At 41.1% G+C, this 24,305-nt stretch overlaps 1 protein-coding gene across 4 annotated transcripts in view; it reads left to right on the top strand.

Annotated features, from left to right (window-relative positions):
* The window catches only part of TSNARE1 (t-SNARE domain containing 1), a 450,045-nt gene that overhangs the window by 220,725 nt on the left and 205,015 nt on the right, over positions 1–24,305 (top strand). For all 4 annotated transcript variants that reach the window (XM_032181907.1, XM_032181904.1, XM_032181905.1 and 1 more), the window contains one exon: positions 13,604–13,768. In XM_032181907.1, coding sequence (XP_032037798.1) covers positions 13,604–13,768 — 165 coding nt within the window. The remainder of the gene's footprint in view (positions 1–13,603; positions 13,769–24,305) is intronic.

The raw sequence follows: 24,305 nt of genomic DNA, 5'->3' as shown, positions 1-24,305 counted from the left end.
AGATAAATCTAGTGGGTTGTCAGACCATGTGTGTTGGAGAAATCTATGCTAATATTTCCACAGCATAGATTTTCACCAATGAAGGAAGCAACATTCCTTCTACAGCCAGTGAAGAGAAATAGACACTCAGCAGATAATGTATTCACATCCTAAAGCACTTATCTGAATTAACTAGGATGGATTGTTCTCTGGAGTCAGGGGGGAAGCAAAATAATTTATTTTTTTTTTCCCTCCTCATAGTCTCCCTTGGTTGGGATTCATCTAGCCAAACCTTGGCATGTGCCATCTAGGTCTCTACCTCTGAGCCTAAAATTGGAGGCTCCCTTTGTAGTCAATGATACAATCTTATGTGTTAAGTAGCTGTCAATCTTTTTAATCTGGAGCATAGGGCTCTAATCTCCATTGACTTTATTGACCGTGTCTCCACTGAATATAACGGGAGTCTTAATAAGGAGTTTGGAGGTCAGTGCTTGCCAGATATGTAAAGCTTGGTGATGTGGATTTCTTGAAGTTCAATTTGGCTGCTGAGTTCAGACATAGATATGTACTGTGCAAACATCTCAAATTACTTTAAGACTGATCCCACATGCATCTATACCTCTAGACCTGATCTGGTGGCACAAACTGGCTTCTAGCGTCAGGTAACTGTTAGCAGCATATAACTCCTTAGCTCCAGTAGCAGCACATAGCTCTTTGGAAAATCAGGGGAGAAAAGGCAAAAACAAACAAAAAAAAAAAACAAAAACTCTACGCTGTTTTGAGTAGACAGGAGCAGGAAGAAATAAACTCCCTACAAATATCCTTCCTGTGGTTCCCTGTGGTATCTTTCTCCCCTATATGTTCATGGATCCTTGGACAAAAAGAGAGGACAGAGCTGGTGGGTATGTGCATGATGCTGTGCACACACTTGTATCTGTTAGCAAGGAGCATCTTGTGCAGTGTGATGTCTTAGGTTATGTAACAAAAAGCTTGTGTTCATGCATACAAAGGAACATGTAGGAGCATGTAGGAAAGCCTGAGCAATACCCTGCCCTCTCCTGGTCGGCCACAGAGGGCAGCGGGATGAGGCTGTTGGTGCCATTTGTGTTTGGGTGGGTGAAGATGTGCCTGTCGGTGTGGATACATATGGCCAGTTGTTTGTATGTGTTGTATGCATGTGTGCCCACTGCAAATACATGCTCACCCTTGCTGCTGGTTGGATCTGTGGGCATGGGGCTGCCAGATTTTGGCATTAAGCAGTTATTTCATATGGTATTTTGAAGCTTGAGCTATAATCTAGCCATCAGAGCAAGAGCAGGAAGCTGTCCACTTTCCACTAAGAGCATCTTTTTCCAGTGTGGTTTTGGAGACAGAGGTCTCTTTCAGGGAGTGAAATATGATTTTAATTGAGGGAGTATGTCCTAGCCTTGCAGAATCTGTTCATTTCTCCTTTATTGCTGTAGGAATGGAAAGTATCCAGATTCGAGCCCTTGGAGACTAGGTGGAATAGTTAAGAAAATTACCGAGAAGCAAGCAACCAACCAAAAACGCATGCAGCAGTTTTCAGAGTACACTCTAAAATGTGACATAATTCCTCCGGTGTTTGCACGAAAGTTTCTGACAGGCGTAATTTTATGGCACAAGCAATCAAATCTGCCAGCTAATGGCTTGGGAAGGGTATTGGCATGTACAGAGAGATCAAAAAAGAATCCAAACAGAGTATAGAATATAAAGCATCAGATGAGAAAATAAGGGAGATAAATTAAGTAGTTTAGAAGAGATTATCAAAAAAAGATGTTTTTGCAGTCTATAAATACTTTCAAGGTGAAAATATAGATGAAGACTGGGTGGATTATTCACCAAGTTAAATGATAGAAGTCAGAATGGCCTAATGTTGGGAAAGAAACATGTAGGTTTAGTGCTAAAGCTAATAAGGAACAATTGTGTTGATTGTTTATGTCGCATCAGTTTGGCAAGTGAATAGTACAGTACAAAATAGTACAAATAGTACAAAAGTAAAATAAATAATAATAAAGTTCCAATAAAAATGTGTGGTAGAAATTATCCAAATCTTTATCTGTGGCCTCTCCTGCATTTGACGCAGTTAAGATATTGTCCTGATGTTCACTGAAAAAATGAACATAATTTGGGCAATTTTGTTACATGTCACATTCTGGAGGCACTGAGCTGAAAACCTTTCAGCATTTTTTATCTTAATCCCTTCCCTGAATGTTTTGTTTTGCAAACATTTTAGGTAGCTTTTTCAATCCTCATGAAAGCCTCCATGAAGCCCATATGCTAACGGTGTGGTGTGGGACTGAACGGCTGAGCTTAAAAAAGGTTAGCAGCTCTCCAAATGTATGGCACAGAGACAGCATGGAGCACACGAGGATAATAAAGTGGGCTTGCATTACATTCCTCTGCTGGCATTTCCTATTTCTTGTTTGTAAGGTCAAACTCACTTCATCTTTCCCAATGTAGAACTCATACAGGATAAATTAGCAAACTGCAGGATTCCTATTATTTAATTTTCCATGGAAAAACTAATTCAGAAAGAGTATTTTATTCCCTTGAGCAATGTTTATACTTCTCGTTTTTATTGTTTCACTTTGCAGGCATTTTGGTCACAGATATACACCTACAACTAAATTTACCTAAAATCATTAGTTTCTCTTTCTTGAGATGTTGTCTAAATCTGTAATAACTTTATTGCTATTCTTGAGGAAAGATACAATTTTCTTGTTGCTGTTCTTATGTTTTTCTGCAAATCAGCAAATATCCTGACTTCATTTGACTTGTAATTCAAGTTGTCACTCTTCATTTTTCTTGCAACTGAAACTTACATACTCCAAATTAAGTTGACTGGTTGTTAAGTGTTTCCAGTAATACCGTGTCCTCAGATCCAAGTGGCTTATTGCTGTCACAGCACAAGGAAAACAGGGCAAGCATTTAATTCCCTTCAGTCGAACTTACCTTTTTAAGGTTATTTATAGGTTGCAAGCTTAGACTGGGTTTGTCAGGGACTGCTGCTGGTCAGGGGAATGAACCAGGCTCCTCTGCTCTTGCATTGTGTGTCTGGGACAGATGGGAGGAATGGCCACTGAAAGAGCCCCTGTGGTGTTAATGGGGAACAGAGAAAGTGCTCCTAGAGCACTTAGATAGCAACCACTTAACCACGATAGTTGAAAATGTGCTCTTTATTTCACTGGATGTATTTCTTTAGGAACAAATGCCACAGCCTTTTTGATTGCAAAAGTCCTGTTCTAAACAGGCTCTGCTATGCAGTGCCATGCCGTGATTATACACTTAAGAACCCAACTACTAGAATCCAATGCAAATTTCCAAGTATCTCCTTTCCTCCCAAGAGGATGATTGTGTCCCATGACCTGGAACATACCATATTTGAAGCAAAAAGCAAAATATAACAGGTTTTGTAGGATGAGGAGACAATAAAATGAATTTCTGTTTGTTAGGTTATACACTTTCAGCATATCCCTTTCTAGCTTGAGCAAATATGTTGCTTAAAAGAGACATAAGACTTAAGGAGAAGCCTATAAGGACTGTGTTTTCCTTGTCTTGGTCATTTTCTTGACCCAAGAGGAACAGCAGAACCTCTATAGGTTCAACACAGACTGATGCGCTCTTCCAGATCCAGCTGAGCGGACTTGAAGGCACAACCAGCTCAAGTAGTGTTGGGACTGCCTTCATGGCTTTGCCAACAGGATGGATCTTGTCATTGCTCCCAAGCTGTTTTCTAGCAAAACAAGTGGAGAAAAGTCCATCCACCTGTTTAAAGGTCACTTCTATAACTGATGGGGGATAAGGGACATTCACTAAAATACTTGCCTGGATTTTCTCCTTTATTACATAATCTAAAAAAAGACCCTAGAAAAAAGTCAGGCAAATTTTACCATGTTCAGCACTACTTATGTTTAGAAATACCACAAAATATTTACCTAGTGTTTGTCAGTAATGAGTTCCTCTGTCATCTTCACAGCATCCTTGCTTTATTAAATCTAGATTTATTCAAGATGTTTTTGATCTCTTCAGTTTCCGGTCATAGAATCATAGGATATTCTGAGTTGGAAGGGACCCACAAGGATCACTGAATCCAACCCCTTGCTCCACACAGGACCACACAAAAAACAGACCCTATATCTGAGAGTGTTGTTCAAATGCTTCTTGAACTCTGTCAGGCTTGGTGCTAACACCACTGGCCTGGGCAGCCTGTCCCAGTGCCCGACCACTTCTGGGTGCAGAACCTTTCCCTAACCCCCAGCCTGACCCTCCCCTGTCCCAGCTCCATGCCGTTCCCTCGGCTCCTGTCACTGTCCCCAGAGAGCAGAGCTCAGTGCTTGCCCCTTGTGACTTGAGGGACTTGATTTGCTTTCTATTTAGAGGTTTCTTTCTCAGCTGGAAAAACGTTATGGGAGTCATCAGTTAATTACTCAGATGGACTCTGCTTGGCTCTGACTTTTGCTGGATCATTTCGAGTAAATCACATTGACTTTATGTTTTCAGGTTTCCAGCCTGTAGTACTGCCCTGCTTTGTTCAGAGTTAGTATTAAAATAATTCTGTGTGAGGTGGACCAAAGGGCTGAGCATCCTTTGCTGTAGAAGACAGACTGTTTAAGTCTCGATGCCTCATTTTTGCTTATGGTGAAATCTGGTGGATAGTAATTCCCAACTGTAGAAGGCTGAAAAAAGCCTGTAAGTGAAAATAGGTTATGTTTGCCTGCAGAGGCAGTGCTGTTGTCCCAGAGCTAGTCATTTCTGTGCTGCAGCATCTTGCTGCTTTCCCAGGATAATGCTGGCATAATTTGAGCGGGGGCTCTTCCGTGGGTGGTTCCAGGAGCTGTGGTTGGATGAAGGAGCCTTGTCCCATCCTGCTACTCCAAGCTCAGCCCCCAGCTTTCCTCCTCCTCTCCCCCAAAGGTGGACCTCACTCTTACAAAGAGGCAGGACCCTTGCCTAGTCTCCCCAGCCCAGCAGCTGACCACTGATCTCAACAGATGCTCAGCAAAGCTCCTTCAGACAGGCAGTGAAAAGCTGCCTCTGGCTTTTGTCCTCATTTCAGGTCAGGCTTTTGGGCAGTAGCTGAAGTATTGTGAATGGGGGATGGTTAGACCAAATGACCTTGGAGGTCTTTCCCAACCCTGAATGCAGGCAGTGCCAGGGCTGTGGAATGGGCAGGTGTTTTGCAGAGCAGTCACTAAATGGGAACGTTCCTCAGTCTCAGGCTGTGAATGTTTCCTTGGACTCTGAGCAGTCCACTGAAACCCTGGAAAACACCAGTAGTGAAATGAGATTAAAAGATTGCTGTCAAAGCAGTTTGTTTTGTGGGAATCGGTTGTGTTTCTGAAAAAGAGTAACTGAGAACTCCAAAAAGCAGAAGGCGATGAGGATTAACAGGAGTGGCTTTCCTTCAAAATGCATGGCATAGAAATATACTCTGGTTTTGCCACTAACATACAAATCCAAGTGCTCCATTCTGCATAGCAGCTATTAGGATTCAGTAAATGCACCCATTTTCATACCTTCCGTGTAAACCAGTGAATTTCGTGAAAGAAAAAGACGTACTTTACGTTTCCAGCATCTTCCTACTTTTCTCCTGCTCTGCTCTACAGGGTGGCACTGTGCCCGTGCTAGGGGTTGTCTCTGCCGCAGGAAACCAAGCTGAATTTGGCTCTCGCCTTCATGTGAACCCAGGAAAAGGCTTCTCGCTTTTTTATTTTTTTGCCCTAGACAGGTGTTAACGAGTGAGCCAGTGACTCATTCGCCTTCTAGTTTGCCTTTCTAGCAGGAACCTGCTCTCCAGCTGCGTGGCACATACACCGGGAGGCAGAAACAACACGGTCCCTTCTAGGCAGTTGTGATGTGTCTGCAAGCTCTTGCAAGCGTGGTCCCTTTGCAGAAATGTTAGGTGCTTCAGCTGCTCAGCGATGGAGCTGCGAGCAGGGGAGTTTTCTGCCTAGCATCAGGATCCAGGGACGACGTACAGTACAGCTCTCAGCCAGCAGTGCCAGCCAAAACACAGTGCCAGCAGCAGAGCTGTGCAGAGCCAGAGAATGATGAGAATATAATTCAGACAGCTAGGAAAGGGCAGGAACAGCTTTAGAAATGTGATGCGATGCCGTAAAAATACCGGTGAATGCTCTTCTTCAAGACAGTCCTAAAGGAATGTTTATCTGCTTGCTTTGCATATGTGGAGATGACACCTGAAGCTGCTGATAGTACAGGCAGCTGGCTTCAGGAAGGATGGGTTTAGATATTTGTGATCAGACTTTCATCATTCAATTAAATGGGCTTGAAAATAAAAGGATGTTAGGTGGCAGAGAGGGGGAATTTATACCTCTTTTCACTGCTGCTGTTTCGTTTCACTCACATTGCCACAGGACCATCTATTTGCATAGCAGATAAAGTTCTCAAGTCAAGGGAAAGGAGGGAAAAGTGCTGGAAATAGGAATAGGACGAACTACTCATTCTCTCGCTTATGGGGCATCTGGAAGAATTATTCACAGTGAAAATACATGACAAATGTAGCCCTTGTGATAAACTGAAATTTGCTGTAGAAGCTGACGCTTTCCATGGGCAAATTATCTGACCTAAGGCTGTGCTCGGTGTCACCCCCACCACCTGAGCCTGGTGGGAAGGGCATTCTTCCTAAATTTGGTCTTCACCTTGGGGTGAAAATACATGGCGCTTGTTAAAAGCACGTTGGATATCAGAGAGCTAAACCTCAGGCCTCTGGTTTATTTTCCTTTTCTTCGTCTACCACAGACATGTCATTTAATTCTCCAACCCTGAGTGCAGTGAGATCGACTCTGAACTAGAGCAGCCCTAGGAGCTGAGGTCAGGATTGCTCAAAATGAATTTGGTGGAGTAATAAAGTCTTGAAGGAAAAATAAAGAAGAAAGAAACAGTAGGAGGTATGAACTGGGTACTCTGTTAGTAAGTCTCTTCTAGTTCCAGGAAACTAAATGGATTTTCTTAGCCTTCATGACTGCAGAGACTTGAATGATTGAATTTATAAATGCTGAAAAGCGAATCAGCAAAATAGTTTCTGTTTTTACATTTTCCCTAAAACTAGTAATTTCTTGCAGACTCCATAGCAGGAAGCGGGTAGAAATGGTGATTTTCTTGCTCAATTTCAGACCCACATCATTCAAAAGTAAACAACTTGATCAAGAGTGAAGACAGCAAAACATGAGACATTCTAGTTAATTTAAATAAAAATGTACTTCAGTCCTTCCCTTTATGCTAATTTTTGCATGCTGCTTCTTCTCATGCTACATTGGTGCAGAGTAATCACATTTACATAACTCGAAGAAAATGCTGAATGCATTTCTGTATTTGCCTGTGTTCGAGCTGCATGCAGGAAGGATGGAAAATATCCCCCTGAAAGTGGCCTTTGTTTAGGACTTAAAGGCAGTAGTATAAAATGCGCCCAGCATTTGAGTGAGAGGGAAGGGCAAGCAATGGTTAATTTGTGATTGCATTTCTTCCCCCATTGTTGTGGGAAGCTCCTCTCCTAAGATAACGGAGCTCAGATTACCAATCACTGCTGTGATGTTCTGTGTGAAAGATAATGCAAAGTTGTAATATCACTATTTCACTCCTCTAAAAGATTTAGAGGTCCCAGGCTGCTTGTTCTGTGCCTGCCTGAGGCCTTTCTACCTGTAATTGCTTTGGGCTTTTGCTTGGCGAGAAACAGCTCTAAATCTCATTGAGTCTGCAGGGTGAGTTGTTTTGGAAGGGTGGTTTGAGAAAGATTATCTAATTCGATTTATCTGTCTTCTTAACCTAGCTGTATATTGTAGGTAGGCAGGCCAAACTGGCTACTCCGTGCCATTTTTGTCCCCTTCGGCTTGCAGTGCCAACGTGCTATTAAAAATGCGTCAGGCACAAGCAAGTAGCGTAACAACGGCAGCATTCTGCACAGTGGTCCTCCATGCAAAGTATTTTATTGATCTTTAATGCAGGCACTCTGGCCTCATTATTCTACACGCAATAAAATGCGAATCTCTGAGCCTGGATGCTAGCGAGAATAGGATATCCTCATAAAGTGTAGCCTGGCTGTTTATGTGTCTATACATACTATAAAGCAGGAGATAAACATCTCTGCATTTGCATTTTGTGTGAAAGCCAGAGCCAAAATGTTACCCAAGGAGACGGGAGAGTTTGCAGGAGGTGTGGGAGGTGCGTTGATTACTGTTTGAGCTGGCCATATCCCTGCTGGAGACACGGGAAGCTTCTGGAGTCTGGAGAAGACAAAGCACCTTTTCTTGGTGTGCTGCCTGAGGCGTGTAAGACCTCTAAAATACTCTTATTTTCCTGGCTGCACAAGGTTTCCGTGGAACAACCTGCAATATGTACTACAAAATTAGCTTGTTATTAGTGAGACGACTTCTACCTGGGCTTGTATAAACTTGGGGGTGATCAGGGAATTTCTGAGCTATGATGTGCATAGCAAAGAAAGGTTGTTTTCTGTATGGGGATGGTTCTGAGCTGAGGCAAGTGGCTCTGTGCAGTAGAGACAGTTGACAGGCCCCTTCTTTCTGCATTGATCCTGATTTCATGATTTTAGATATTTTTCAGTGAACTTCCAGTAACAGAAAGTGCACAGTGAATTTTGTGTTTCAGGGTAATAATGTGAAATAATAACGAAATAATAATATTTCAGCACAATAATGCGAAATATTTCAGCACATTAATAACTCCGAGACCTTGCAGGATGATCTAGAATAAATGAGACAGCTTTCAGTCATGAGTGTCTTCCATCCGTGCGATTATGAGGACAGCTCTAACTGATTGCAATATGCATTTGAGTGGAAAAGTAGCCAGAAACATATTATTTGTGTTCCTTCACATTCTCCAGAGTTAGGTTTTCAGTCCAGTTAGGAGATTTGCCTTCCCCATTTTGGCAATAGCAGTGCTGTCACATCCATCCTAAGGTGCCAAGGTGAGAGCTCTTCCTCTTCCCACGTTCTTGCACACACTTAGAAATTAAGCTGTCTTCTCCAGGACACAACTCTTGGTTGAAGTCAGAGTCCATGGAGATGTTGTAGAAGGGGATTTACATTGTCTAATTTCAGGCACTGAGCTCAACTATCCTCTTCGATTGCCTTCACACAGAAGCTGAAGGTAGAAATGTGAATGCCTTCCTCAGCCCTTCATCCCTCCATCCCTCTGGTTGTGTCATTCATTTGGGGGACACAGTCTGTAAACCCAACTCCATTAAACCTTGGTTATTGACATCTTTTACAGATAATTTTGGAACGACTGAGAGGCTGCAACAGCAGCTCACATTGGTCTCCTTAATCATCTTACTTGTAGCTAACCTGAGCTGAACGGAACATATTTGCATGTCTCCTTCTTTCTCTCTGCCTTACAATTTTGCTGCGTGTCTTCATGGTTTTCAGTTCCAGGTTTTGCTGAAGTGTGGAAAAGAATTTTTCCATTGAAATCAGTAAAACTCTCACTGGTGCTGAGTCTTTTCTCACCTATATCCAGTCAACACATCATGTCCTTTGCCTTTAGTACCTGTCCAAATGCCTTGTTTGCTTGATTATTTTAATTTCTGGTAAGGGAACAGGCTGTAATGAGCAATCAGAAATTACATCGTTAAAGTTAGAGACGTAAAAGAGAGCTACAGGACTGAATTGTTACCAGCACCCACCTGCAGGATATTCCCTAATGCTCTGAAGACGAACCCCGCAGGTTAGGTGATATTATATGAGGTGTAGTTCAGGTTAGATTTCTGCTTCTGGGTGGAATTAAGAGCCTATTAAGAGAGGTCATTTCAGTCCCTTCCTTACTGGTTTTATGTGACGCGGGCTGTAAAACTACTGATATTGCTGTGTACGTAGAGAAGAAATTGTGTGTGTTAGCACCCTTCTTTTGTCCCAAATAATATACAAATGGGGAGTGAAGCAGACACGGGGCTGGATTGGGGGATTTGTCTTCAGAGGGGTCTCAGATGTGCAGTATCTGATGTAAAGATTTGATGGCTGGTAAAATACAGATGCTGGCAGAAGTTGCCCCTTCCAGATAAGCCTTTTTTTTTTCTTTTCTTTTTTTTTTCTTTTCCCCTTTCCTCGATCAGCAGCTGCATATAGCAACTTCCCATTTGTAGAATAAATCTGATAAAAAAATGTAGTTGTAAGCAGGAACGATTTTATCCCAGTGAAAAGATTTTATCCAACAGAAAAAATGTTGTGCTGGGGCATAATTTTTCAGATATGATGAATAACAACAAAGTATGACCCTCAGTCCTAAGAATTTAGTTTTAAAAGAACTACTGAGCATATCAGATAAACTCAACTTTTTCTCCCCTATCATTTTTTTTCACAGGCAGTGTTTGGTTTATAGATACATCTTGACAAAAATCTGCCACAGGCAAATTTCAACAAAAGAGCAACTTCAAACACATCCAATTAACAATTTATGAAAGGAAATCCAACAGAAAATTACATAGAGATTCACAGGGCATAAAATTTGGCACTAAATCAAATTTAATGCAGAAATGCCTGTATGGGGAGTTATGGCCCCTTGCAGTGCATTGTCAAAAGGAACTTTATCTGTGGAGGCTCAATGAGTGCCCTCCATCATATTTTTTCTTGCTATAAATAAGAGATTTTGTCAGACATGGCAATGAGCAAAACTCTAAAGGGAAAGAAATACACTGATAAACCTACTTATACACCGTTTTCAATCAGAAATATTAAGTCATCAGATTTCTTCTTATTTCCAAATCCAGGATTTGTTCACTTTATCACTGAAATGAGGGCCACTCTAGCATCAACAACCACAAAATCACTTTTAATTTCTCCGCACAGCCGGCTGCCATACAGATCCCCCTAGCAGGTCATGATGACTACAGTTAAGGTTACTATGGAGCCGTTTTTGTGGCTGGGAGGCAATTTGAGACCCCCTGCATTCTGTTGTTTCACAGTTCACTCGTTCATTCAGCAGTTGTGGTTGGGTTTTCTCAAAAGATGTTAAGGACACAAAATCACATAATTGCCTTCAGCAGCTCTGAAATTAACTTAAGCCACTACTTTGTTTGGAGAAAAACATCTGTTTCTAGACCATTATGTATTTAAACTCGTAAATAGCTGGCTTTTGTAAGAGATGACTGAGCAGCATCACTTGCATTGCTCTATGTGTATTATATTTGGGGGTTATTTAGAGATAGTAGGACCAACAAGGGAGGATGACAGATACAGTTGACAGAAGCCAGACCAAGCATCTTTGTGATACAACTGTAGTATTGCAGGGACTAATATCATTTGAGGAGCTGGTTATTGTATTGCTGAATCTCCTGTTAATCCTGTGCTCCCACTTCAGAACAGGATGGGAAACATTTGGTAATGAGCAAATTTGATATCTTCCACTGAAATGGATATATCTGTATGGGGAAGCATGGATTAAGGTGGCCATTCACATGCATTTAAATCCATGGCAGAGCAGCTTTGTGACCACAGCACTTCACCAGATCATTGCTTTCCTGCATCTTCAGAGGTCAGACACATGAGCCCTTCCAGCCTTCATCACCTTGTGCAGTATAACTGGTGAAGGTGCAAGAACTCCTCTATCACTAAAAATGAAGCAACAGAATACACCATGGTGTGTTTTCTTTTCTTCTTCTTGAGTCCATTAATATATGTTTTTGGCAGTGAAACACTCCACTAGATAAGTTAGTGTCCGAGGCACATAATAATTGGTGAATAAAACCCCCCAGAGTATCTTAATCCTATTAAAATGCGTTTTTTAAAGTGTAAATGAATTTTAACCTCATTTTAAATGATGATTTTCTTCCTGTAACATACCCTTTCTCTGTAGATAACAGATCCCAGGGAAACAGAAGGTGAAACAAAGATGTTCATGTCAAATATTTTTATCTTCTGTTTATATGTTTGAAATATACTTGACTCTACACTGCCAATTTTTTTCTGCATGCCTCTAGTTCTTCCATTACCCTACTTACTTCATCACATTGTATAATTTTCTTCGTCTGCAACTAGACGATGGTGATAATAATAATGAATTGCTTTTGTTAGGCAAAGTCTATATTTAGGCAACTGCAAAAGTTCTTTAGTCTCCAAATGCAGAAATTATACACTTTTTAAAGAGTTAAATAACAGTTTCCAGGTGCCTAATACTCTTAAAAATCTACCTAGTTTGCATGTCTAAATGTGACAGTAATAGTTAAAAAATACCCATTTTCTCTATGCCTCCTTCACAGTTCCTCCAAGGCAGATCTCTAAGCAGAACAGCACGAAGTAAAACCCCTTAAAAGTGTCTTTTTTCTTTTGATCATTCTCCTGCCTCCCTCTTGCATGCTTGGTTAGGTTTCTCATTCGTGCCTAGGTGGTTTGACATTTTTTTCACTGCAACTTCTACTGCAGTCCTTACAGTCTTGCAGTCCTACGCCCTTCCAACAAGCTATGTGATGGCCTTGCTTCCCCCAATTTGGGGGAATTTTGGGCATTTAAGAGCCCCAGTGTTTGTGCTTCAGATAAGTCCAGATTCAGAGAATTGAGCACCCTCCTGAATGGTTGTGCTTGTTTTCTCCTGTAGTTTTTGGGGGACTTTGGTGACATTCAGGTCAAGAGCGTGCTGTAGCAACTGCCGTTTCGTCTTTCAATTTCATAGTGCTGGAAGCAGCCGGATTGCTTTTTTATTGTAACTTTTGATTGGGAGTCCAAGCTCAGATCAAGGCCAGAAGGACCTTGTGCATTTTTTGAAATCAAATACTCATAAACTTGTAGGATTGGAACCTTCTGCAGTGCCTGTAAGTTTAGGACTTGGACTTGACCTGGACTATCCATACCAACTTTGTGCCAGTTCATTCTCTCAGTCCCATCTATGCTGAACCATCTCTACAGGCACACAAACTAAGGGCTGGGAGGGTGAGAAGATCTTGCTAAACCTCCACAGTGTAGATGAGTTCAATCACGAGCAGGCTTTTTGAACCTGGCTCAGAACACAAGCACAGCTCCCAAAGGCAACATGAACATCTAGCTACCTAGAAATCAGTTTCTGATGTGGAAGCAAAAGCAAGTCAACTCTACAGAGGAAACACCATGAAGCTGTGAAGTTCTCATACTGATGGCTGTGCAGGAACATTATTGTAATGGATTGCTTTTTTTTCTTTTTTTTTCTTTCTTTTTTTTTTTTTTTTAATTGTATTTATAGTTTCTCATAAATAAACAAGATAGCATCTTTGTTTTCTTTTGAAAGTTGGACTGTGAAGTCTTCAAGGCAGACACATAAGGCTTATGTACATCTGAGAAAGCATCTAATTCTAGAAGGATTTGCAGGAAAATCAATGGGGTGATTTTTTCAGTTGCATGTAAAAGTTTTGTTCTGTGAGAACTGTCAAAAAACAAACTGGTTGCTGGGGCTTTAATGTAGCTCAAGAGATCTGGCTTCAGGTCCTAACTCCTCTTCAAGACCTAATATGTGTTCCCTTATATAACTTCCAGTTATTCTCTTCACCTTTTCACCACAGTTTATGTAATCTATTGTATGACTATTTTCTTTTCCAGCAAGAAGTTTACACAAAACTGAACAACAGTTAAACTTCCTTTGCTTTCTTTCTATTCCCCCATCTGAGCAGAGCCCTAAGACTCCCTTCTCTGACCTCGCCGATGATGAGAAGATCTTTAATGGAGGAGATGGCATGTGGCAAAACCAGAGTCAGGATCAAGCCTTGCTCTCAGAAATCACAGAAGAGGATCTGGAGGCCATCCGTCAGCGGGAGGAGGCCATTCAGCAGATTGAGGTCAGTAACCGCTCTTGTCGTGGGCTTGCAAGCTGGAAGTGCAGGTTCCTTGTGTGCTGCATTGCTCAATGTGACAAAAGAAATGCTAATTAACGTGGCTGCCTGTACATCATCACTAGGTATAGGAGAGATTATCAGGCATTTCTAAAATTGGAACTGAGTGACAGAAGGAAGAACTAGAAATCTATATGACCTGCAATAAAAATGGCAAGTAATAATTAATTTTCATTGGCTGTTATTTTCTTCTTCCATAACGGTCTGTAGTAAGGTAGTTTAATTGAACTTGCTTTTGAACAGCAAAACAATTTTCTTGTTTTGCAGAAACAATTGAAAGTCAAGTTTGGGACAGAAAATATTCATCTTTAACATTAGAGAGAATAATCAGTAGATGAAATAAGTTGATTTTTTTTCAAGAATTGTTGCTTTGTCACAGTATTTGGATGTTCTTAATATAGGTAAAAGAAGGCATACGATTTTTCTTCACTTTTTTTTTTCTTAGAGGTGCTATAAATATAATATGGTAAAGGGAACAAAAAGAGGTCTGAATGAGTTAAACATCCCACATTTTTCTTTTTATACCTCTCTTTTATGCTTTGGGAAACTCTTGTTACTCAAATTTAAGTAATAAACGAGTAAAAATTAGAATATAAAATCTTTATAATTTGTATGCTTTTACAGGCCTAAACTCAAGCTGAACCAAAAAAAGAGGGCTTCAGAATAAATCAGAACATTTAATTAAGGACTATACTTTGTCCTTTAATGGGATTGAGCTAATTTTATCAGAATGGATTTTGGTTGTGGTGTAGCAGGAATTGTGATTGAGTTAACAGTGGTAAAAGAGGACAAATGTTCCTGCTGTAGACTGGTGCTTTGAGGGTTTGACCTCTGTTTGCACACAGTCATAGTTACATATGAGTCAATCCTGTAAGTAGGAAATATTGATAGTTTTATAGGAGTGGGTTGAGGTTAGTGTACATCTAATCTCTGTTATGGTTTGCTGAATAGAGATGATTGACCTTTGTGCACTTGTGTGCATTACTAGGGATGAAATTCTGAAAGGATATTCTCATATTAAATTATATTCTCATATCTCAGAATATTGAGTATTTTTGGGTGTGAATGAGCTTTTCATACGTGGGGAAACTCTTTGCACCCACCAGGACAAACTCTAGGGAACTCTGTTGCAAGAAGATGCATGTTTTGACATGATCTTGTACTGTGATGTCCAAGAAGGTTGGATGCAATGGTATTTCTGCATCGTGTTGCAGATAAAAAGGATGTTGTTGTGATTGTTTATTCTAAGATATAGTCACTGCTTTTCTCTTTCCATCTTTATGCTGTGCCGTTTCCTTCCCAGGAAAAACAAAACAAAACAACAACAATAAAATTTAGTTGTGTATCCTAATTTTACTGTTTAAATTCTGTGTTTGTGCTGCAATATGGTATTTCTGCATGGTGCCACACTGGACCTCGTGGCCATGAAAGGGGTACTCAGGGTGACTTCTGACGTCTCCTCTCTGCATTGTACACCTCTGTGCCTCCTGAGAGTTGCTTTCCAGTGGCTTGTGGAAACTGGACAAAAGCTGCTTGTGTTGAAAGCTGAGGAGGCAGCCAAGGAATTTGGGTGAATATAGTCCCAGTGCTATACAACTTCTCAATAAATGCAGTGCTCATGTATTTTGCAGATTGCATATCTATTGATTTGGTAGCTTCTGCTTACCTTTCCACTTAATATTAGCTTCCCTCTGAATGACCTATTCAACTTCTGAAATTAGTGAAGTTCAGACTTGTGCTTCCTAAGCACACTTTGTTTTTACCAATTGTTTTTTCCTGTCCCCATCAGAGCTGCATCCATTTTGTTTTGCTATCTGAGATCTGTGTTTATCCAGTAAGCAGGACTGCATTCCACATACATTATTTCAAATGCAGCTAAAACATTTCTCCCCAGGAGGAAAGCATTTAGGCCCAGCAGTATTTTATTTAACATCTCTTTTGAAAGAAATATAATGAAAATGAAATGGATTTTTGGACTGCATCATACCTCTCCCCAGCTGTATTTGAATAAGCAGATGGTGCTTTTAAATCATTTTCACTGAGTTTTGTTTTTCTGTTTGTTGACCCACATGAACATATTTCTTTTGAAAAGACTCATCTTGTACATTAAAACTTCCCCAATTTCATTAGAAGTTGTTGGTGTACAGAGAAAGGACTCATTGAGCTCAAAGTTACCCTTAAAACTTTTTCAAATATGTTTTCAAAACCAGTAACTAACCAAGAAGGCTAAAAGGAAACATTATTCTTAACTGTCAAACCCAACTAATAAACTAGATTTATCACCAAATTGATATATAGCATTTGTTCTCCTGTGCTCTTTGGGGACCAGAATGAAGAATAGAGCAGTGCAAAACATATTTTATGCAAGTAGATTGGCCTTATCGGGAGTTTTACTTTTCTGAGTATCTAGCACCAGAAACACACAGGTCTTAAGCAGAGCATTGCTAGAACATTGTCTTCTGGGGCACACTGATTACTACATAACTTCAGAGAAGCTCATGATGCTGGTACCAGCATTGGGCCTTTTCTTTTGGAGATGTAGAATTTGTCCTTTTTGCAAGAACACATATAAAACCATTTTTTCATTGCTAGAAGAATGAGGAAATAAATTCTCTTGCCATCTCATGTCCTGAAAAACAGATATAAAATTGGGTCCATAATAGATATCTTCTTAACATTCCAATGGCTCTTTTCCACTTGTGTGTTTTCCACATCTCTAGAATCTCTTCAGAGGTGCAGGTTAATGGGACATTGTTCTCTGTCATGCACATCCCTTGAGGCACTTCTCAGTGTTCACAGTTTCCACCTAGAAAGATAACAGCCATGTCAGAAGTTCAGCTGGCTGTTCATTTTATTTAAATCTACTTCTTTTGATATTGCTTGCAGATTAAAAATAGAGAAGTCTGCAAGGGAGATGTCTCGCCAAAACCTTACATTTTGGATAAAGATCTTTATTGCTTGGAAATGTCAAAATCTGGTAGGACACAGCAGCCTTGACACAAGTGTTATTTCTTAAAATATTGCTTTGAACTGTTATATAAAACCTATTTTAACTTGAACTGTATTGGCAGTGAATAATAGATGCCATAACAACTTTATATATAGCACTGTAAAATGTGCCATCAGAAATACATGAGCTGAACTGTAATGTGTATTGTCAGTACTCAGTGCTGGCACAAGCTCTGCCATAGCAAATGGCTATAATTTAGCCTCCCATGCCTTTCACTGGCACCTGTAGTCAGGGGGGAAGAATTAAAACTTTGAGAAGAAATGGATAACCACTGAATGAGGAACTTTGCCTGGTGACTGGAAAGACCTAGAGAAAAAAGGTGCTAAATTCAGTATTGCTTCAGACAACATCTGGTGATCCTTCCAGTACAGACACAGCTGGTCCAGAGGTGATGAGAGAGGAGGAGGAGAAGAAGCCCTCCCAGGCACTACCACCATTTCCATCCCACTTCTTCAACAACCTTCCTTCCTTTCCTATAGGAGTCTCACATCCCACTCCTGTGCTTCCTGGACTGCTAATGCAGCAGCGAGCATGCTATTACCATCTACAGTGGGGAATAGCCAGGTCAGAAATATCAAAGAATCATAGAATCAATGAGGTTGGAAAAGACCTTCAAGATCATCTGGTCCAACCAGCACCCTATTACCAATGTTATCCAAGGGCATATTTGAAGAGCTTCTGCTGTTGCGAAGAGTTGTGCCTGTAATAGTAAAGGCCACTTGTCTATCCTGAGCTGCCTACACCCATTTTTGTCTCCATCCCCCCAGGAGGAGCAGCAGCAATAACAGCTCAGCCCATGGGGGTAGGCAGCTGCCCATATTGTTGGCTGCCAAACCTGACATTACCAGGACTGATCACATCACCTCTCAGCCCTGAAAGGCAGCAGATTTCAGACACTTTATAGAACTAATTGTAGTTACCAACTTAACAATTAGGAGGTCAGTCATTCAGACCAAATGAATATAAGGTGAGTCTGGCTGAAACACAGCTTGGTGATAAATCATCACTAACTGGGTGGACATTGAAGATGGGAGACCATCAGCTGCAGATGCCCATGGAGAGTCCCCCAACAGAAGGGTGCTAGGAAAGTGTTTGGAAATAGTTCAATGTCAATTCTGCCATCAGCTTATGTGACCTGGGTGCTCATCATGCTGATCTTAAGTCACTTATGAAACGAGGATAAGAGTGTCATCCTACATCTCAGAATTGGGAGAATAAGTTTTTTAAGGTGTTCTTTCCTCATTTAGGTCAGAAGACGCAAAAAATCACAGAAGGGATCCCCCTGGTCCAATGGGCATTTCCACAGGTTTCCATTTCTTTCCCTTTTTTTTTTATATGATGCAGAACCCAGGCATTAACTTGGCTAATATGGGAAGGCAGACAGTTTTCTCCAGTAATATCTGGTCATCAGAACACGAGAGCTGATGCTTTGCTTGCTTGTGGGAAGTGAGTATACGTCGAGAACACCTCCATCTAGTTTCTGATCATCAGTTGAGGATATCCTGGAGAAAACAAAAGAAAACAACAGAACTCTGTTTTAGCTGATACCTCTCTTGGCAAAAGGGAAGGTGAGCTGAATAGGCTGTGGCAACAGGTGTGAGATGCTTTTATAGTTTTATGAAAGCCTGTTCCCCCTGGATTGGTGTTGAGAAATGTTGATGTTCATTTCCTATCTGTTTTGAAGAGAAGTGATAGATGCCAACTTACACTCCTGTCAGTCAAGCATTTGGAACCAGACAGAAGATGAAATACAATAAAAATAAAACAAGAAAAAGCTCCACAGAGTCTGTCAGAGTATGTTTGTTAGTTCGAACATGTTCCTTGTTCACTCATTACTACGTATAATTTCTTGCTGAGGGGTATTTTCAGTAAAATCTCTCACTGATGCTAGCCGTTTAGAAGGTTTAATGCAAGCTATTTCATCAGCTTCGATAGTCCAGGGGTTTGACTTATGAGGGCTCTGCTTGCCTCTTCACACAGACTTTTCAACTCAAAGTAATGTATAAATAACATGATATCATGACAAGCACCGAACGTGAAAGATCTGCTGCCGTGCGAGTGTCAAACAGCGTTCAAATGCACTCTGCTCACAGCGGCGTTGGGGAGCCTCATTATCATGCCCGTCAGAAGTTGACATGGCCATCCCTGGGACCCGCTATTGAGATGTTCCCTGGAGAATCCACTCAAGTATTTTGGCCAGTCTAATTTAAAATGACCTGGGCTGTAGGGCTGCCACCATTTATTTTAGGAGACTATTTCACGGTCCAGCAGCCTTCAGTGTTGATGAAATGCTTCCCTCTGTTCTCGCTAAAGATTCCTTACTCGTTCTCAGCTCTTAACACCTAGTAAAACTCTATTGGACCCTGCAAATAATTCTTCTTCCCCTTTGGTGTTTAAACTCCTTGAGTGCTAACAGTTATCCTCCTCTTCACAAGTCACTCTCCCTTGCTTTTCAGCCACCTCGGTGCTCTTTTCTCAATTCTTCCCCATTTGTGAATTCCCTTCTGCTACAGCAGCAGACTGTGCATGGGATCTTGGTGTCGTACCAAAGCTGAACGTAAGAAATGTGTTAAACTCCCATGGATCCAATTCAAAGGTTATAAGCACTGATGGAACGATTTCTAGGTAATTCCTACACTAGTAAATTAAGGAGTATCAAGGAACACTAGCAGGCACCAGAACTGACTCATTACACTCCTAAGTTGTTAGGGCATATCCTAGCACATTTTTTCCCAGTGCTTACCCAAATATTAACACATTTTGAGAGTTAGTATTCTCCAAAAACAATTTGGCTTCATCCACTTCGTTCAGGGTGTAAGAGGACTTAGTAACATGAATGCAGAGAAATGCATACCTGCAGTTGCAAAGCCTGAGATCGGGCATCTTCTCTGTCCTTGTACAGCTGCAGCCCTATTGATTCGATGATTTGATCACAACAATTTTCTTTAGTCTTCACTGACATTTCGGAAAGAGAAGGAATAAGGAGAATTAAGGGTAAATTCTGTGGGAAACTGTGCAAGCCTGAGGGCAAAATAAGAGATATGTGGAAATAACAGCTGGGCTCTTTTGAAAATGTGAAGAAGCCTTAGCAAATACTGAGAACAAAAAACAGCGTATCCCAGCAGACTCATGCAGAGACCAGCTTCTTAGCATACTGATTTACCTGTTCTGCCCCTGTTTCTACTCTTGTGGCCTGCATATTTATGCGTTGCTCAAAAACTAAATTACTTGCCTTCACATCAGAATGCTTCCTAGTCAATCTCCACGTCCTTAGCATGTCGACTCCTGCCTCCAAACTGCCAGAATCATGCCAGTTAGAAATGAAAGGTTGCATTAATTGGAGTTTCAGAGCCTCTGCCCTGAATGGGCCAGTGCTGTTTCGGAGTTTTCTCTGTCAATTTGACTCACTTGGTTGCACTCCAGATGATGCTCTCTCAAGCATCTACGCTGAATGTGTGCTAGTTCACTTCCAGGCTTCCTTGTGGAGCACGTTAACTGAGGGTGCGTTTGTTCAAAAGTTTTGTGTTGAATGAGAAAAGCACTTCTGGGGAGAATCATGCACTTGCCCTCATATCCTGTGTTTTAGTTCATACCACAGGACTCTCAGAGCTCACAAACTTAATGCCTTTTGGATGAAACTGCTTTAAGAGATGTACTCCGAGGCTCCACCTCAGGGACTCTGACTGATAGTAGGCATTCAGCCCACAGGAGGGAAAATCTGCTTCTTGGTCTTCTCCAGTCAGTAAGATATTACCATATTAAGATATTACATATATTACCTTAAGTTTGGCTTTTTCCATCTAGGACAGTTCCCAGTGCTGCCTAAAATATATATATTTTTTATCGTGTCCTAGAGCCCAAAACATCATCATGCTAGAGGAGCTTCACCGTCATGCTAGAAGAAAATTGTTCCAACAAGCTCTGACACAGGTTTCTCATGATACCTGCCACCTTGCACAGAGAAAACACACATAAAATAAGATTTTGTTTCAGGGCTGAAGAGCTATCACATGGGACCCAGAAGGGATCCAAGTGAAATGCTGTGCAATGTCCATATAGTTTGTCAATTCTGTTAATGGTTAATGCTTGTATATTTTTGCAATCAGCATCTTATCAGGGATATGTGGATGATCTAGGATCTCACAAGACAGAGAGACAGCAATACATAAAAACTGTTTTTAGCCCTGGGTATTTCTTGTGTCTCAGGTGTAACCTTATGATGGTACTGTGTATGGTGAAGTGCTTTTAACTAAATTGGTGAGGTTTCCCCTGTGTACTAGAGATAATTTTCCTTTTTTTTTTTTTTAGATTCTTATTGCCTTATCCAGGGACTGTTAGCGTCAAAGAATTTCACCCTAAATCCTTCTCTTTGTGAACTCCTCCTTTCAGCAAGTTTGCACGGAGCTAGGAATGAAAGCCCTGATTCAGCAAATCATACCTAAATATGTCTTAAGAGCTTTGCTGAACAGTGATGGACTTCAACACCTACTAAAAATGAAGTATTTCCTCTGCAGAAGGAGAAAATAGTGCAAACACACACATTATTTTACTAATAATCTGAATTTTGCGTGGACACATCTGCATATGTATCCACAGAAACTGAGCTGAGTTAAAGGCTGTCTGTACATTGGTAAGGCAGAGAGCTGGAGAGAGATCTCAAGTGAAATAGTGTTTAGCTTCTGCAAATTCTCTCACTAAAGTGTTAATATTTCCTTTGTAAAAAAGACGTGTTACTTTCCACCTCCATTTGCTGCATTTTTGCCTATATTTTTTTGCCAAATGACGTCTGTCTCAATAAAGGTAATATCTTGCTGCTATTTCTGTTAGCGCAGACAGTACAAACATCATCTGCCTCATCGATTCAACTATTTTTGTAGATGCGATTTGCTGCCCCAAAGGGGAATTACCACTCTCACCTATTATTTGGGTTAGAGCACTTCACTCTTCAGTGCTAATTAATAACAATGCAGATCAATAGTCCATCAACGAGGCAAGATCCCCTAGCAGGACTCTCAAGAGCTGTTACTGCGGATTTGACTTCTTGCCCTCCTGCTTTAAGTAGTGCCGTGCTTTCTTTTTTATTTATTTTAGGTTAGGAAATAAGGTGTGTTTTGTTTTTTGTGTTTTTTTTTTTTTTTTTTTTTTTTTTTTTTTTCCCTTCCAACAGCACGTTGCTTCAGGTCATGGTACAGTAAGAAAGCTTTTTTACTTATTTCACGATGGTAGCTGCTGCACTTTACTAATATCCATGAGTCTTTAACTCAGAAAGGGGAAAAGAAGCATTACAGGAGTGAAGGGTGATACAGACTTGCTAACCTGTTGTTACACTCTACATGTGGATTGGTGAAAATTCCAATATATATATTTTTTTTAACCTTATGTCCTGAATAGAAAAAGCTCACGTTGCAAAAGCCCTGAAGCATCCCATCTCTGCCTGTGCATCCTGGAAGAGGAGGATGAACCAAGGGTAAAGATGAGACCCTACAGAGGTTACAAGGGTTACAAGGGATCACTGAGAAGGTGACTGAAATACACATTTCACAGCGAGACCAGTTCGTGTTACCTCCTGTTTGCCAAAAAGTGCCTGGTGCTGCCTTGACAGTTATAGACTCATGTTCTCACTGAAATTATAGTAAACATCCCAGGCAATGTTAACAGCATTATCAGGGAATGTCAGCTTTAGAGGCTGATACCAGACACTATTATTTTACATCCTCTGCACTCTGCAGGCTCATCTTCTTCAGGTAATCTGTAATACTTTGAGTTGTTCATTTATGAAAAAAGATTGTATAGAACTATGGGTTTGTGTTGGTTTTAGAAGTGGGAAGAGAGATATATCTGCTGGGTTTGTCAGAAGATAAACTATGTGGTTAAAAAGTGTTATTCTCAGCTACAGGCTTACTAACTTTGTTGGTTTTGGCACCCCACTATGCCACGTGCTTTACACACCTGTATTTTCCCACTACTCCATTCACCATCAGTCTCTCTGGTGTGACCCCTCTGGTTGTCATTTCCTTCCCTTTTTGTCATTGAAGTCTCCAGTTCCTCTGTGTATTGAGGCTACCGGACAGCATACTTGAGGCAGAAACTGCTAAGACTCGCCTAGGTATTATGGAGTAATGCAATTTTTATGTAAATATATATATATTAATGCACATTTTAAGATAAACTCCTGAGCAACCTGGTGTGATGTTGTAGTCTCCTGTTAGCAGGGCATCGGGCTAGGGCCCTCCAGTGGCCCCTTCAAGTCTGAATTATCCTGCGACCCTGTGATCCCATTATCCTTCCATCTCCTCAGACTGCACCACTGAGAGCTACCAAGAGTTCATGCCTTAATCTTCCTTTAATTTAAATACAAGACACTTCTATTTCCTCACCCTCGTGAGGAAATGCAAGTCATTCTCATTCTTTGTCCTCTGACATCTCTTGCCACTGCAGGCAGGGGTTCGTGCTCTTCTTTACCCTTCACACCACATCTGTCATTTAGTTGGGAGAACAGTCAGGATATCGGGATGGCATCAGGGGGATGGGTGGGAGTCTGCAGAGGCTGGTGTGGGGACAGTGTCTGTGCCTGTGTCTGCACCTCCCTGGAAGAGAAGTCTGTGGGGTGGCCCTTTGCCCAGGGGGTCCCTGCCCCATCAATTTTGCTCTGTGGACATCCCCTGGATGATGTGTCTTCATGCTCTTACTCGTCCTGGGTACATTAATTAGCATTCAAGAGTGCTGACCTGGTGTTATGACTATTGAACTTGTTGGTTTAGTGCAAATATTTGCATCTTTTTTGAGCGCTTCTTTCTGAGCCATATTCCTTGTTGAGGAATAGATCCCAACAGAGTTTGCTGGAATCGGTCCTTTCCTAACATGCTCATTAATTCATTACTCCAGCAGAGAAAAGAGGCAAAGAATGAACAGTAGAACAGCAGAAAAGGCCTCTGAGAAGCCTGAATATGTCACATACCCCCCCCAAAACACACATGCACACACATAAAAAAAAAAAAAAAAAAAAAAAAGAACAAACAAATGATAACTAAACTAAACAAAACACATTTCTAGTGCTCGGTAGGGTGTTGCTTGTCTTACAACACTTGTAAAAGCACATGGTTTAGCCTACGATGTTAAAGTCACCATCCCTGGGGGTGTTCAAGGCAAGGTTGGATGTGGTGCTTAGGGACATGGTTTAGTGGATGACATTGGTGGTAGGGGGATGATTGGACCAGGTGATCTTGGAGGGCTTTTCCAACCTTCTATGATTCTACCTCAAACACCAAAACACAATAGCTTTTAAATATTCCTCCCCTTCCTGGAAATCTAGCATCATACAAGCAGCTGGGTTGGTCTGTATTTCCAATTTGTGTTGGAAACCAGCTGGTCTTTGTGAGCACGGGTGTCTGTAAGCACTTACAACCAGGGGCATGTTTTCATTACAATTCAGGAAGTGGCGTACAGATATGGTGGGGCCAAGCATAAAGATCA

The sequence above is a fragment of the Aythya fuligula genome, chromosome 2 (genome assembly GCF_009819795.1).
Source record: "Aythya fuligula isolate bAytFul2 chromosome 2, bAytFul2.pri, whole genome shotgun sequence".
NCBI classification, from domain to species: Eukaryota; Metazoa; Chordata; class Aves; order Anseriformes; family Anatidae; genus Aythya; species Aythya fuligula.
The sequence above is the reverse complement of the archived record's forward strand: the minus strand, read 5'-3'. Positions and strand labels throughout refer to the sequence as shown.